The sequence below is a fragment of the Moschus berezovskii genome, chromosome 12, assembly GCF_049115385.1.
Source record: "Moschus berezovskii isolate FMDL1 chromosome 12, NW_MosBer_1.0, whole genome shotgun sequence".
In the NCBI taxonomy this organism is placed as follows: Eukaryota; Metazoa; Chordata; class Mammalia; order Artiodactyla; family Moschidae; genus Moschus; species Moschus berezovskii.
Genome location: NC_142471.1, coordinates 30,746,395 through 30,762,509, shown reverse-complemented (window position 1 = coordinate 30,762,509; position 16,115 = coordinate 30,746,395). Strand labels below are relative to the sequence as shown.

At 37.3% G+C, this 16,115-nt stretch overlaps 1 protein-coding gene across 3 annotated transcripts in view; it reads right to left on the bottom strand.

Annotated features, from left to right (window-relative positions):
- VCL (vinculin) overlaps positions 1 to 16,115 on the bottom strand; it is a 112,910-nt gene that overhangs the window by 37,439 nt on the left and 59,356 nt on the right. For all 3 annotated transcript variants that reach the window (XM_055425394.2, XM_055425393.2, XM_055425395.2), the window contains exons 3-6: positions 7,771 to 7,921; positions 7,482 to 7,590; positions 4,903 to 5,025; positions 3,353 to 3,513 (exon numbers count right to left, since the gene is read on the bottom strand). In XM_055425394.2, coding sequence (XP_055281369.1) covers positions 3,353 to 3,513; positions 4,903 to 5,025; positions 7,482 to 7,590; positions 7,771 to 7,921 — 544 coding nt within the window. The remainder of the gene's footprint in view (positions 1 to 3,352; positions 3,514 to 4,902; positions 5,026 to 7,481; positions 7,591 to 7,770; positions 7,922 to 16,115) is intronic.

Here is a 16,115-nt window from a genome sequence, read left to right as displayed (position 1 = left end):
CTCTTTATTCTTAACATGCATCAAATTACAAGTAATATAAACACCAAAAAAAAGATTAATATATATTGCTAAATTTACAAAGGGTAAAATGTGAATTCTGTTTAATCCCTAAATTTTTTTGTCTCATAATGTATTCTCAGGAAAAATGCTAAACTAGTTTTTAATAATCATTATAAGATGATTATTGATTTAAGGAGGGGGAAATTTTTATTTTCAAAATAAAAGGAAGGGTTTAAAGTCAAATTACTTTTATATTTGTAAATCAGCCATCTGAATGTAGGTATAAAACATAAAATAGTCAGCTATTGCATTGCCTCTTTAAAATCTTAATTTATTCGGCAAGACACACTTTTATCAAGAATTTTTTCCACTTACTTTCTTCCCCCACTTTTCTAGAGGAATCATCACTTCCCAGGAGAAAACTGCACCAATGGGGAGGCATGAAACAAGTATGGTAAGACAAAGTTAATTCTTTATTGGTAGTGGGTGAGAGGAGGTAAAAATATTGCATGTATTCAACAGAATGGGAGCCCAGGGGTCACAGATAGACACAGGGTCTGATTAATTCACTGCTTACAGGTGAGCAATGAAAGATGCATAACGCTACTGAACTGAAAAATAACTAAAACCCTAGTTATTTATTTCCATTTTCAGGGTAAAATTTTTTTCTAAATATTTTTACAACTAATAAAAACAATTTCTCTTAGTGGGAAAGGGAGATAGAGTGGAAAGGGATTGGGATGAGAGTTAGCTATGTCATAAATATCTTTTTATAGCATTTTGATTTTTGAATCAGGTAAATGTATAACAAAAGCAAAAGGAAGTTAAAAAATAAATATTCATTGCTCATTCTGATGTCATTTTGTACTTAAGCTTCTTTTGGCTGAGCTAATTTATTTCCTTTTATTCTGATAGTTTTACAGTATCCTAACAGCCTGATTCCTTCCAGATCCGCATAAAACTGAGATGGGTATTAGACTGTACACAGTGGGGACCAGGTCTATTTCCCTTGTATATGCCCCCAAGTGCCTAATCTTCCTCCTGAAAACCTCAAGTGACCACAGATTTGGTTTTGGTCTTTAAAGAAGTAGCTCTCAAATTTTCACAAAGTAAAGCTCAGTGACTTATTTATTAATTGATGGATGACTTTTCCCCTCTGAAAATAGAAACATGACGGTTGCAGTGCCTGCTCCTCATTTTTTAGTATTTCTCATCTGCTAGAAGCAAAAGGAAGAGAATAAGGAAAGAGATTAGGTTAGGGGAACATGAGGTCATAGAGAACGACGGCTGATTCACAGCTCAGACAGCAGAACATGCAGTGAGCCAGGGACTGAAGTTAGGAAAAACTTGAGGTACACCTGACTTTTTCCTTTTGATTCTGCAGGCTTGGATTACTGTGAAGGACAGGTCATTGAGACTCTCTAGCCTACCTATTTTCATTATGGCTTAAAACCTCAATGATGCATCTCCAAAAGCCAAATTCCAGAGCCTGCAAAGGAAACTGGCAGGAGAGGCAAATACAGAGATGGCATCAGCTGGAAGTTTCCTTTGCTAAGAGCAGGATCCACAGATAACTTAGGGGTCACCCACATGGGGAAATCTGCCCCTCAAAAGAAGTCAGTGGGAATGACCAGATCAAAGCAGTTCCCAGGAGCCTGCTCAAAGAGAGGAATTGTTTAGTTGCTCAGTCGTGTCCGACTCTTTGTGACCCCATGATTATGGCCCATCAGGCTCCTCTGTCCATGAGATTTCCCAGGCAAGAATATTGGAGTGGACTGCCATTTCTTTCAGGAGATCCTCCATCTCCAGGAGATCTTCCCGACCCAGGGACTGAACCCACATCTCCTGCACTGGCAGGGTGATCCTTTACCACTGAGCCACCAGGGAAGTCCCCAAAGAGAGGAAAGCACCCACCAAATATAGAAAGCCTGACATCCCATATTAATGTCTTTCCTCTTGCTTCCCCCCAAAAAACAGCTCCTTTTGAGCTAAACATTCTGCCCAGCACAGCCCCAAGTCCCATATTAAGTCACATTCTGACGCATAATCGAGCACAGTGTTACACACCGGCACACAGAATAAGGCATGGCACACAGCACAAGAAAACCTCACAGACATGCTTTTTCTCTTTTTAAGCAAGAAAGAAACTAAAGGGCAAGAGAAAGCTTACCTTCTAAACGTGAGAAAAAGAATAAAACAAACAAGAGAACAAAAAAAAAGATGCATAAAGAAGTCATAACAGGGAAGTGAAAGTTGTCAAACATGCAAAAGCAAAATTAAGTAAAATATCAAAGACTTTATATGATTTTACCATATGGATTTAAAATATAGTCTCAGGACTTGTTCAATAATTTCATGCCTCTGAAAACAAATCCATGGTTAAGATAATCTAACTAATTTCTCCTACACATTTCGTTTAACTTCCTGGGCAACAAAAGAGACAGAATTGATAATTTAGGCCCAGCTCCGACCTTAACTTTAAGGTGTCCTAGAGGACAAACAGAGCCCTACTGGACACCCTGTGGAAATCATACGACAAAATCCCCTCTGCAGTGTGCTACCAGCCTGCTGGGTGGCCCTGGAGATAACATTTGAGTCCACACGGTAGGGGAAGCTGGGTCCTAGAGACAGTGGGTTCCCCCCACTGCCTGCATCTTGGGCTCCTATAAGAGAAGTGTCTCTTGTTTCCAATCACTAAACAGGGAGAAGCAGGCCAGAGCAGCAGCACCTCAAACCCCTGCTGCTGGGGTCTAGGAGGAATCTACCAGCCCTGGTGGAGTCCAACAGGAAACTATAGACCAAGGGGAAAGGGACTCCTCAAACTAACAGACAATATGAAAACTAATATTTCAGAGAAGCTTTCTTTAGGGAAAATGGAATGATAAAGGGACACACCTAGGAATGCCTACATTTTCCTTTGTAGATTTCTCTGGGTCAAAAGCTGATTAAGAAAAGTTTTCCATAAAATTCAGCCGTAGGCATATTCTGTATCTTACTTAGTAACCTAGCAACAACCACCCACGTGCAAGGCAAGGCAGGGCTCCTACCCAGGGGAGTATACACCACAGCAGAACTCCTCCACCAACTCAATAAATGAGACTCCAGTTTGAAAGAAAAGCTACATATCTCAGCTTTCAACCAACATTCACCCCACATACCTATTTATTTGTTCTACCTGAAAACAATGGAAAAGTGCAAAAGCAGCAAGTAATTCATGAAATAAAAATAAAGAAGAAATTACTTTCATAATATCTAAGTAGTCTTATGCTGCACGAAATTATAAGATAAAATATGAGACCCCCAAGAGGGGAGAATTGGAGATTTTTCTTATTTCTTCCCCATTAACACTTACCTTGCTGGCCCAGGCATCTTCATCCCAGGAAGTGAGTTGTAATACACGAATAATCTCATTAATTTCAGCGCTCATCTTTTCTACAGTAAAATTGCGATTTTTCAAAGCTTCTTCAATTCCTTGGTTTTTGGAGTTTTTAGTTGTTACAAAAATCTTCATAGCTGTAAAAATAAAAGATCAGAAACTAAGTTTGGAATGTAATCTTGCTGTATTACAATAGTCACACAAGATGCTTCACACTTTGAACATGTTTTGGGCTTCTAAGATCTTAAAAAGAATATGAAAATAAACACTGCAAGTCTGCTATTAAAATTCCAATATCAGCAACCTTCACTGTAAAAAAAAACTGAAGGTACAAAACATCACCACATCATGATCAGAGAACTAAGTTAACATGCATGTACTGAAGATCCAGAGTCACAAAATATCCACTGTTTCTAAATCAGTTATCATCCCAGGACTAACACTGGTCCCATCTAACACAAACCTAATGGGACAAGATAAAAACAGTCAGTCAAACTGTAACCAAAGTATGCTGCTGCCTCAATCCTAGTGGAAGATCCCAGTGTTGAGTTTATCTTCCATGATTTCTCTTAACATATAGGAAGGACTATCTAATCCCTACAAGTAAAGAAGAAAATAATAATGAAACATTGGAAAAGAAAATATCTTTTCATAAACTAATAAAATTATAAAAACAAAGATTAATCAACATTTTACTGAGTTACCCAAATTAGAAAGAAATATTTTTCCCAATAGCCTTTCTGCCACATAGAATAGTTGGCCTCAAAAAACATATTTTTGAGAAGACTATAAGACTCTACTTACAATTTATTTTCTAGTTTATATAAGGGCTTTCTGAACTCTTATACTCACATCTCCTATTTTAGTCCTACCTGAAAAATGACAAAGCAGGAAGGCAGTAGCTGGGGAGTTACAGTGACATGCCTTAAAAGATTTTGAAAATAAAGAAACCCTCTTAGAGTTAAACCAACTAACACATAACTTGACTAAGAAAATTTACATACTAGAGATATCTGATATATACTAGACTCTTAATAAGCACAATTCTCTTTTGCTAGTTGAGAGAGCAGCCGTCATGTTTGCATTTCTGGGCTCTGCCCACTGGAAAGGTGATCCTAGTTGGTATAGACCATCAGCTCTTCAACATAGAGAAGAGCTAGGAAAGGGTTGTGGACTCACTTCTCTACTATATAGTGTTCCAGATCTATTCCAGCTCCTAATTTTTTTTCCCAAATATAAATAAAGGGGTCAAGATCCATACATCCAAAACAATAGAGTTCCTAGAGAAGAAAAGCAGACTGTTAGAACTTCAAGAAAACAGCAGTAGGCAATAGGAGGGCAGCTTCACACAAAGAGCAGGAGGAGAGCATTAAAGAAAATGAATCCTGGCTCTTAGGTAACCAGCTGCATTTTTACCCAGGCTGAAGGACATGCAACTAAACAGAAAAGAAAATGAACACCAGAGTTTAGAACATATAAACACGTTTTTTTTTCCTTCTGTAAGATAAAGTACAGACAGAAAATACCTGAAATGAGAACTGGCAGCAACTCTTTCACAGTGTTCATTGAGTTCACCAACATCACTCGATGCTCCTGGTGAGTCAGTTCCTGCTGCCTCTCGTCAATCATCTTGGCCATCTTAGTCATTCCTGAGGCACAGGGAATAAATTGTACAGGGTGAGTAGTGAAACAATCCAGAGTCAGGCTTTCTGAGCCTATATCCACTATGAATTACTATGAAAGTCCAAACTGCCCACTTATTTAAACATACATACTATCACTGAACTCTATCATTTATGACACTGAATTTTGCAGAACAGTTCTAACTTAAGGCAAATGTATTCTTCTCGTTAAAATTAATTTAATAAATATAAATCCTAAATGTGACATAATCTTCACACATTTGACATACATTCACAAATATGTTTAAACTGTTGAAATTAATAAATATATATTTGAAAAAAAACAATTCACAAGTGGTGAGCAGGGGAATACCTTGCCTGGCTTCCACACCAGTTTTCAAGTCATGTACCTGGCCACTGAGCCTGTATGTATAAGAACCTCATGTGAGCCTACTACAGACACGCCTCAAAGATATTTTAGATTCAGTTCCAAACCACTGCAACAAAGTGAATATCACAATAAAGTCAGTGATAGGAATGTTTGGGTTTCCCAGGGAATATAAAAGTTATATCTCCACTATACTGTAGTCTATTAAGTGTGCAATAGCACTGTCTAAAAACATAATGCTGCTGCTAAGTCACTTCAGTCGTATCCGACTCTGTGTGACCCCATAGACGGAAGCCCACCAGGCTCCCCCATCCCTGGGATTCTCCAGGCAAGAACACTGGAGTGGGTTGCCATTTCCTTCTCCAATGTGTGAAAGTGAAAAGTGAAAGTGAAGTCGCTCAGTCGTGTTCGACCCTTAGCGACCCCACGGACTGCAGCCTACCAGGCTCCTCCATCCATGGGATTTTCTAGGCAATAGTACTGGAGTGGCTTGCCATTGCCTTCTCCGAAAAACATAATATACATACCCTAATTTAAAATACTTTATTGCTAAAAAATGCCAACTATCATCTAAGCTTTCAATGAATTATGATCTTTTCAACAGTAACATCAAAGATCAGTGATCACAGGTCACCATAACTAATATAATAATAATGAAAAAATTTGAAATATTGTGAGAATTACCAAAATGTAACAGAGACATGAAGTAGAAAAATGGCACCAAATAACTTGCTTGAGATAGGGTTGCCATAAACCTTCAATTTGTAAGAACACAGTATGTGTGAAACACAAGAAAATGAAGCACAATAAAATGAGGTGTGTCTGTACTGAGAATCTAGCAGCTGAAAAAAATCGTAAGAATTACAATAACATGTTTTGTTTCCATCTTTAAATTTTTCTCTACTTTCCAATTTGCCCAAAATAAGGAGGGGTCTCACTTTCATAATTAAAAACAAACAAACAAAAAATGTTATAAATGTAATTATGGTGATGACAGCATTTGAAACAATCTGGTATTTCAGAATTAGCCTGCTAGAAATTTTTGTTTACTTTGGTTATTATTCAAGAGTGCTATGTGAGTCTCTAATACTTTGATTTTCAAACTGCTCTTAGAATTTCTTAAGTAGTTTCACAGATTCTCAAGGGGTACCCAAAGGGAGATGGAAAGGTGGAGATACCCCTGCTTGATCCACACTGGCTCCATTTTTGTCTTTTATATGTTGAGATTTTGCATTAGATTTCATCTGAAGAAATAAGATTTCTTCATAGTGCTAGGAACAAGTTTAAAGGGTACTTCTCTGAAGCCATTTCTCAGTGATCTTCAATGATAGCTCAGAGAAATTCTTAACTGTCATTAAGTTTACAGAATGACTGCACTGGAACATCTAGAAAATACTATTAATTAAATATCATTTTATGTAAGAAAAACAATTTTATAAAATGATATGTGATCCTTAATACTAACAAATTAAACATCTAATATGTCTTATCATTAGTCTCATTTATACTTTAAGGAGCCTCAAGTTCATGCTATATGTCTATAATACCAAAAGCTGGTATCTGTTCATGTATTTTGAATATTTAATTCTCAGATGACTACACAATCAGAGATTTAGCTACAGAAGCTTTTCTCTCCTAGGTCTGATTATATTATGCAGTCTTGGGCAAGGGCATGAATCCATAATAGCAGGCAGGCTAATTAGCAAGCTAAGAGGTCACAGAGAGCTCAGGCCAGCTGGCAGACAGTGAAGGAATGCTGTATAATGTGGAATGAAGAGGTCAGGATTCAGGGTGGCCTTAAGCATTGCAGTAATAGAAAAATATTTCCTACATTCTCCAGCAACATTTCCAATATCTAGTTCAGTTCATTAGACAGGGCCCAGGATTTGCAGAAAGCAGATTCAGCTTTCAGAGACAATGATTTCTCTTCAGTAGAAGCACAGAGTCAGCTCCATCAAGAGAGCAGAGACAACCAAAAATCCAAAGCATCATTACCTACCTTCCACAAAAAAAGCAGGGAGGAGTGCCCTTTTCCTCTTGATCAACCAAGGACAATTCATAGAACATTTTATTATAAAAGTAGCATATGACTAACCTGGTCCAAGATTCTTTGTGTAAGTGACCAAATCTTCCATAGTTTCTACCACCTCTGCCACTGTAAGATATTCCAAAATTCCTTTGCAAACTCTAATAATTTTACGAACCTGAAAATATATTTCAGAGTATTCAATCAATTGTGTTAACGATAAGTAGAAAACACAGTGATTCAGATGTGTAGCTAGCCAACGTTTTCTCATCCTAAACAATCCTCAATCCTCCATTATTATCTTTACGACTGGGCTTTTTGTCAGGAAGAGGTCTGCTTGGGCCTCGGGGTACCTTACCTCAGCCTCGTCGAAAGTGAGGAGCAGGTCTGATGTGCCAGAGAGGATGCCTCTTGACCCATCAATTAGATAATCTCGAGCAGGCACTGAGTAAGGGTCTGACTGAAGCATCTGGGCTGCTTGGACAAGCTTGGTGCAAGCATTCTCCACCCTGTGGAGAGGAACATGGAGTTAACTCACTGGCAGAACCAAGCAGAAGAATATCACATGCAAATTCAATGGATGTAAATGGACATAAATTCACATTTTTTTCCTATATGGAAAATAGACAAGAGTTTCCAGCTTTTAAAATTGGCAATTAAGGGCAGCACATTCATTCACTCATTACATTTAAGCCTTTGTTCTTCATTATTTCCTGACTACAAAACATAATAAAAAGAAGTTCTGGACCTTTTACCTTAGGTGGCTATATCTCTGTAACTTCTTTGTTTCCTTACTATTCACCCTATACACACTGCCATTAAAAGACACTAACAACAGTTTCAGATTCGACATCCGGAAACAAAATACCAAAGTACTGTGCTAAATGAAAAAAATAATAATCAGATGAACCAAAGGAATAGGAGGAAACACAAAGAAAAAGCATGAGGTACTGTACAAATTTTTCATTCATCTAGTCAAATGGCTTTGACAAACTAGACTGTTTGAAAACAGCCCTATAAAACAGTGGTGTTAATTAAAATGTCACTGACATTAATAACCAGTAATTAATAGTTTAATATAATTTAGTTTAATAGCATGGATGACCTGATCAGTGAAGTCAGGTGTCTTTTGGAGGTGGGAGATCATTTTAAAAAGGAACTCAAAATGCATAAAGCAAATATTCACCTTGATCATCTTGTACTACTAACATGTATTCATTCATTCAACTACTCTTCTACACAGAGGTGAAAAGGACCTACCAGATCATTTCCTCTAATTCCATACTCAATAAAGGCATTATGTTATCACATAGTAACTTATAAACACATGCAATAAATTACTTTAAGTTAAAATATTTAGCCAAAATTACACATTCTAATTTGAAAACACAAAAAAATGTCCCACACAAATAAAAGCCCACTACACAGGCAGTTCTGAGGATCAAATGAAATAATATAAAATTCCGCAAGTACAAGGCAGTCTTGCACTGTTAATAAATAGAATTAAACCAAGATATCAATTTCAACTACATACAAAGCGTTGGGCTATGGACACTGTAAGTATGTATATAAAGATGCAAAAAACACTAACTCTCAAGAAGCATACTCTGGTAAGTCACAAACATCAGAGCCATAAAGCAGCACATTATAAATATCCCTCACTGACATGGCTTTTGATCAACAATCTTAGATGACTGGTTATATTTAGTTAAAATTTTTAAATTAAAATTTAATTTGAAATTATATAATATATATAGCTATACATATGACAAAAACATATACACATATATAAAACCATAAGGCATACAGTGAAAATTTTTCTTCCCTCCGCTATCTCCTGGGCATTCAAATTCCATCTACTTGCAACCAATGTTACCCATTTCCTCTGTACTCTTCAATAAAAAAGATACTTTATGCACAAAGAAACAAAAACACAGACTTCCATTTTTTAAATATAAATAGGATCATACTATGCATACTCTCTGCATTCTGATTTTTTCACTTAATTTAACTTGGAGATGTTCTAACAAAAGTATCCAAAGAACCTCCCTATCCTTTTACACAGCTGCATAAGTCCATAATTTACTAGCCTGCTGCAATGAACCACCTTGAATAAACATCTTTTCTGTTGTTGTTCGTGCTGTGCAGCTCCCAAGATATTAGTCTCCTGACCAGGGATTGAATTTGGGCTCAGAAAAAGAAATGCAAAAAAGCAAAATGGCTGTCTGAGGAGGCCTTACAAATAGCTGTGAAAAGAAGAGAAGTGAAAAGCAAAGGAGAAAAGGAAAGATATACCCATTTGAATGCAGAGTTCCAAACAATAGCAAGGAGACATAAGAAAGCCTTCCTCAGTGATCAGTGCAAAGAAATAGAGGAAAACAATAGAATGAGAAAGACTAGAGATCTCTTCAAGAAAATTAGAGATACCAAGGGAACATTTCATTCAAAGACAGGCTCAATGAAGGACAGAAATGGTATGGACCTAACAGAAACAGAAGATATTAAGAAGAGGTGGCAAGAATACACGGAGAACTGTACAAAAAAAGATCTTCATGACCTAGATAATCACGATGTTATGATCACTCACACTCACCTAGAGCCAGACATCCTGGAATGTGAAATCAAGTGCGCCTTAGGAAGCATTACTACAAACAAAGCTAGTGGAGGTGATGGAATTCCAGGTGAGCGATTTTAAATCCTTAAAAATGATGCTGTGAAAGTGCTGCACTCAATATGCCAGCAAATTTGGAAAACTCAGCAGAGGCCACAGGATTGGAAAAGGTCAGTTTTTCATTCCAATCCCAAAGAAAGGCAATGCCAAAGAATGCTCAAACTACCACACAATTGCACTCATCTCACACACTAGCAAAGTAATGCTCAAAATTCTCCAAGGGAGACTTCAGGAATACGTGAACTATGAATTTCCAGATGTTCAAGCTGGTTTTAGAAAAGGCAGAGGAACCAGAAATCAAATTGCCAACATCTTCTGGATCATGGAAAAAGCAAAAGAGTTTCAAAAAAACATCTATTTCTGCTTTATTGACTATGCCAAAGCCTTTGACTGTGTGGATCACAATAAACTGTGGAAAATTCTGAAGGAGATGGGAATACCAGACCACCTGACCTGCCTCCTGAGAAACCTGTATGCAGGTCAGGAAGCAACAGTTAGAACTGGACATGGAACAACAGACTGGTTCCAAATAGGAAAAGCAGTACATTAAGGTTGTATATTGTCATGCTGCTTATTTAACTTTTATGCAGAGTACATCATGAGAAACTCTGGGCTGGAGGAAGCACAAGTGGGAATTAAGATTGCTGGGAGAAATATCAATAACCTCAGATATCAATAACCTCAAATATCAATAACCTCAACCTCAGATGACATCACCCTTATGGCAGAAAGTGAAGAAGAACTAAAGAGCCTCTTGATAAAAGTGAAAGAGGAGAGTGAAAAAGTTAGCTTAAAGCTCAACATTCAGAAAACTAAGATCATGGCATCCCATCCCATCACTTCACAGGAAATAGATGTGGAAACAGTGGCTGACTTTATTTTTCTGGGCTCCAAAATCACTGCAGATGGTGACTGCAGCCATGAAATTAAAAGATGCTTACTCCTTGGAAGGAAAGTTATGACCAACCTAGACAGCATATTCAAAAGCAGAGACATTACTTTGTCAACAAAGGTCCGTCTAGTCAAGGCTATGGTTTTTCCAGTAGTCATGTACGGCTGTTAAGAGTTGGACTATAAAGAAAGCTGAGCACTGAAGAATTGATGCTTTTGAACTGCGGTGTTGGAGAAGACTCTGCAAGGAGATCCAACCAGTCCATCCTAAAGCAGATCAGTCCTGGGTGTTCACTGGAAGGACTCGTGATGAAGCTGAAACTCCAATACTTTGGCCACCTGATGTGAAGAGCTGACTCATTCGAAAAAACTCTGATGCTGGGAAAGACTGAGAAGAGAAAAAGGTGACGACAGAGGATGAGATGGTTGGATGGCATCACTGACTCAATGGACATGGGTTTGGGTAGACTCCAGCAGTTGGTTATAGACAAGGAGGCCTAGCATGCTGTGATTCATGGAATCGCAAAGAGTCGGACACAACTGAGCGACTGAACTGAACTGAATGAAAACCAAGTACTAACTCACTGGATCACTAGGGATTTCCCAATAAATATCATTTTTAAATGTATATATCTGTAGGATACTATCTAGAAATTGATCTGCTAAGTCATAGTTGTGGACATTAATAGTTTTGAGAAACCCTGTTATATTGCCATCCACAGAAAGTATCAATCTACATTTCTACCACAATGGATAAGAGTACCTGCTTCCTCACAGTCTCAACAACTCGATATATAATCAAACTTAGGTATCTTCACCAATATGAAGACCAAAATTGACAAATCTCAATAGTTTGAGATGATACTTATATAACATACAATTAGTAATTTTAAAGGGTATAATTTTCTATGTGCTTGAAAAGAATAAGTTTGTTCTTAATTTTTAGGTGAATTATTTTATATATTCATTAACTTAAGCTTGTTAACTGTGCTGTTCAAATCTTCTATATGTCTACTGATATTTTTTTGGTCTGTTTTATCTATCAATTACTGAGTGATAAAAAATCCCACCAGAACAACAGATTTGTCCCTATCCCCTTGCAGCTCCGTTTTTGTTTTACTGAAGCCAACTTATTAGGTACATAATAATTTGCAATTATTTTATCTTTCTTATAATTTGAACCTATTAAATCATTAGGTGACACCTCTCTATATCTCCAATAATGTTTTTTGCTGATATTAATATTGTAAATCAGCTTGCTTTGACTACTGTATTTTATTGGCTACAACTTTAACTCTCTGTATCCTTATATTTTCAGATCAAAGGTGGCTCAGTGGTAAAAAATCCACCTGCCACTGTAGGAGACATAGGAGACTTGGGTTTGATTCCCAGGTCAGGAAGATTTTCCCTGGAGGAGGAAATGGCAACCCACTCCAGTATTTTTGCCTGGAAAATTCCATGGCCTTGTGGGGTACAGTCAGGGGTTGCAAGGAGTCAGACACGACTGAGCACATACACACACATTATATTTTAGATGTGTCTTTATTAGTCTGCTAGTGACAAAATGTATTCATTTTGGTTTGTTTGCAAATGCCTACTTTGTCTTCATTCTTCAAAGACTATTTCAGTAGTACAGAATTCTGGTTGATCACTATTTTACCAACACGTTGAAGGTATTATCTCACTATGATCTGAAAACAGAACCAAAAAGAGATGTACTAGAAGTAGAGGTTAGAGTGACATGGGGCTATAAGTCAAGGGATTCGGACAGTGTCTAACGGCTGGAAAAGGCAAGGAAATGAATTCTTTCCTTAAATCTCCAGAAGGAACCAACTCTGCTAACCTATTTTGGACTTTAGACCTCCAGAACTGTAAAACAAAGCATTTGTATTGTGCTTGTTGTGAAAGTAATAGGACACTGGCATCCAACTGAAATTCACTAGGCATACAAAAACACATGAAAATACTACCTTTTATGAAGAGAAAAAATAATCATTCAGAACCAACCCAGAAATGACACAGATGACAGAATTAGTAGACAAGAAGGTTAAAATAGTTACTATGTATTTCATATGCTCAAAAGCTAAAGGAAAGACTGAGTAGATAAATGAAAATTATATATTAAAAAAAATACTCAAATAGATCAACTAGAGATGTGTCTGAGATACGAAACTACATTGGATAGATTACTACTAAATAAGATATAGCACGAAGATTCTTTTTTCTTTTTTGCACAAAGATTACTGAAACTGGGGTCATAGCAATGAAAATTATTTAAAATAGGAGAAAACAAAACTTAAAAGAAAATGAGCAGAGCATCTATGAGTTGTGGCACAATTCCAAGCAGCCTATATGTGTGTAACTGAAGTCCCCAAAGAAGAGAAAAAGGGACAGGAAAAAAATTTGAAGAAAAAATAGCTACAAATTTTTCAAATTTAATGAAAACAATAAAGCATGAGGTTCAAAAAGCTTCATAAACTCGAAGCACAAAAAACATAAAAGGACTCACAACAAGCTATATCATAAGTTGCTTAAAACCAATAATGAAGAAGAAAATATTAAAAACAGCCAGAGAAAAATGAGACACTATATTACAGAGAAAGAAAGATAAGAATAACAACAGACTTCTCATTGGAAACAATACAAGCCAGAGAAGAGTGGAGCAAAGCGCTGAAAGAAATTTGGGTGGATACAAAGAAAATATTTCAAAAATTAAGGCAAAATAAAGACTTTTCCAGCTATGCAAAAGTTAAAAGAATTCATCACCCAGCAGACTTGAACTGTAAAAAAAGTTAAAGTCCTTCAGGAAGAAAATTATACCAGATAGAAGTTTGTATTTACAGAAATAAATGAAGAACACAAAATGGTAACTATGTGCATAAATATAAAAGCACATTTTTTTTTTATTTTTAAATCTTTAAAAGATAATTGACTGGCTAAAGCAAGAACTTTTTAAGACACGAACTTCAAAAAAAGTAAATCTGATTTAGCTGACTAGTTAGACAATGAGGACTGGTTTTGCCAATATTGTGGCAAGTGTTTTCCACAAATTAGAGTTAAATTAACATGGAAACATTTGAGATGTGTACAAAATACATAATATGGCAGAAAATACATGCTTTGCAACTAAACTTATGATTTTAAAATATTTAAATATTTAAATTTAAAATAATTAAATATTTGATTAAATTTTTCAATTTATTTCAAATTTAAATTTGAAATATTCAAGGTATTCAAAAGTATTCAAAGTATTCCAAAAGTCCTTTAGGAATAGTCAGGCTTCCTCCATGGCTCAGCTGGTAAAGAATCCGCCTGCAGTGCAGGAGACCTGGGTTTGATCCCTGGGTTGGGAAGATCCCTTGGAGAAGGGAAAGGCTACTACTCCAGTATTCTGGCCTGGAGAATTCCATGGACTGTATGGTCCATGGGGTCACAGTTGGACACGACTGAGTGACTTTAACTTTAGGAATAGTTAGATGCTTACTAAAAAGTGAAAGAGGAGAGTGAAAAGGTTGGTTTGAAGCTCAACATTCAGAAAACAAAGATCATGGCATCTGGTCCCATCACTTCATGGGAAATAGATGGAAAAACAGTGGAAACAGTGTCAGACTTTGTTTTTTTGGGCTCCAAAATCACTGCAGATGCTGATTGCAGCCATGAAATTAAAAGACGCTTGCTCCTTGGAAGGAAAGTTATGACCAACCTTGATAGTATATTAAAAAGCAGAGACATTACTTTGCCAACCAAGGTCCGTCTAGTCAAGGCAATGGTTTTTCCCGTGGTCATGTATGGTTGTGAGAGTTGGACTGTGAAGAAGGCTGATCGCCGAAGAATCGATGCTTTTGAACTGTGGTGTTGGAGAAGACTCTTGAGAGTCCCTTATACTGCAAGGAGATCCAACCAGTCCATTCTAAAGGAGATCAATCCTGGATGTTCATTGGAGGGACTGATGCTAAAGCTGAAACTGCAATACTTTGGCCACCTCATGCGACGAGTTGACTCACTGGAAAAGACTCTGATGCTGGGAAAGGTTGGGGGCGGGAGGAGAAGGGGACGACGGAGAATGAGATGGCTGGATGGCATCACCGACTCTGTGGACATGAGTTTGAGTGTACTCCGGGAGTTGGTGATGGACAGGGAGGCCTGGCGTGCTGTGATTCATGGGGTCGCGGAGAGTCGGACACGACTGAGCGACTGAACTGAACTGAACTGAAAGACCACTAGTTAAAGAGCACTGGCCATCTGCTTCAAGTTTTGTTTGTTTGTTTAACAGTCATTCCTTCTAGCTGAAACGCCTCTTTCTCTCTCCCCTCTTTTGCTTGACTAACCCCTGTTTATTTTCTTAGGTGCTGCTTTTTTTTTTTTCAAACTTTTATTTTATATACAAAGAGCTAGTATTGTTTCTGCATATGGTACATGTGCTGGATGACCCATTAAAGGGAGTTCATTTAGGCCAAGTTAATGAAGCTCATGTCCTTCAAGTACTGGCTGCACATCTTAAGTTCACATTTCCAGATCAGACCCTGATGGTTTGAGTAGGCCAGCAAGAGCGAGAACCCTGGCCAAATTTTCTCGAAAGGCTCCAACAGAGCTGCTGGTGACCAACATTGCTTTCCCGGTGGCAACAAAGCAAAAGGAAAAAAAGAGCACACACATGTGCTCTTCAAAATTTGAGGACACAGTTTACCCAGAAGGTAATGTTGACAAATGACTAGGTGCTGCTTTTAAATGACTCTTCCTTCAGGAAACCTACCCAAATCTGTTAAGTGTCTCTCTTATGTGTTCACATGAGACATAAACCCTCCTGGCTTTGTTTTTCCTATTTCCCACAAGAGTGAGTGTAAGTTCAGCAAGATCAAGGACCTTATCTTTCCTGTATTCACAGGGTACAATCCCTGACACATAAAAAAAATGTTCAATAAATACTCAATAAACACTTGTTGAATGAATGAATGGATTTTTTCAAGTACACGATATCAAGAAATCATCTGGCCATCAAAACCATTAACTTTAAAAGGTCACAAACTTATTTCAAGGTTAACATGAACCTTGATGAAATGATAGCAAACAAACAAACACCACAGAATGCAACTACTGCACTACACATATTTGAAAAGATAGCTTCTGCACAAGTGTTTCAA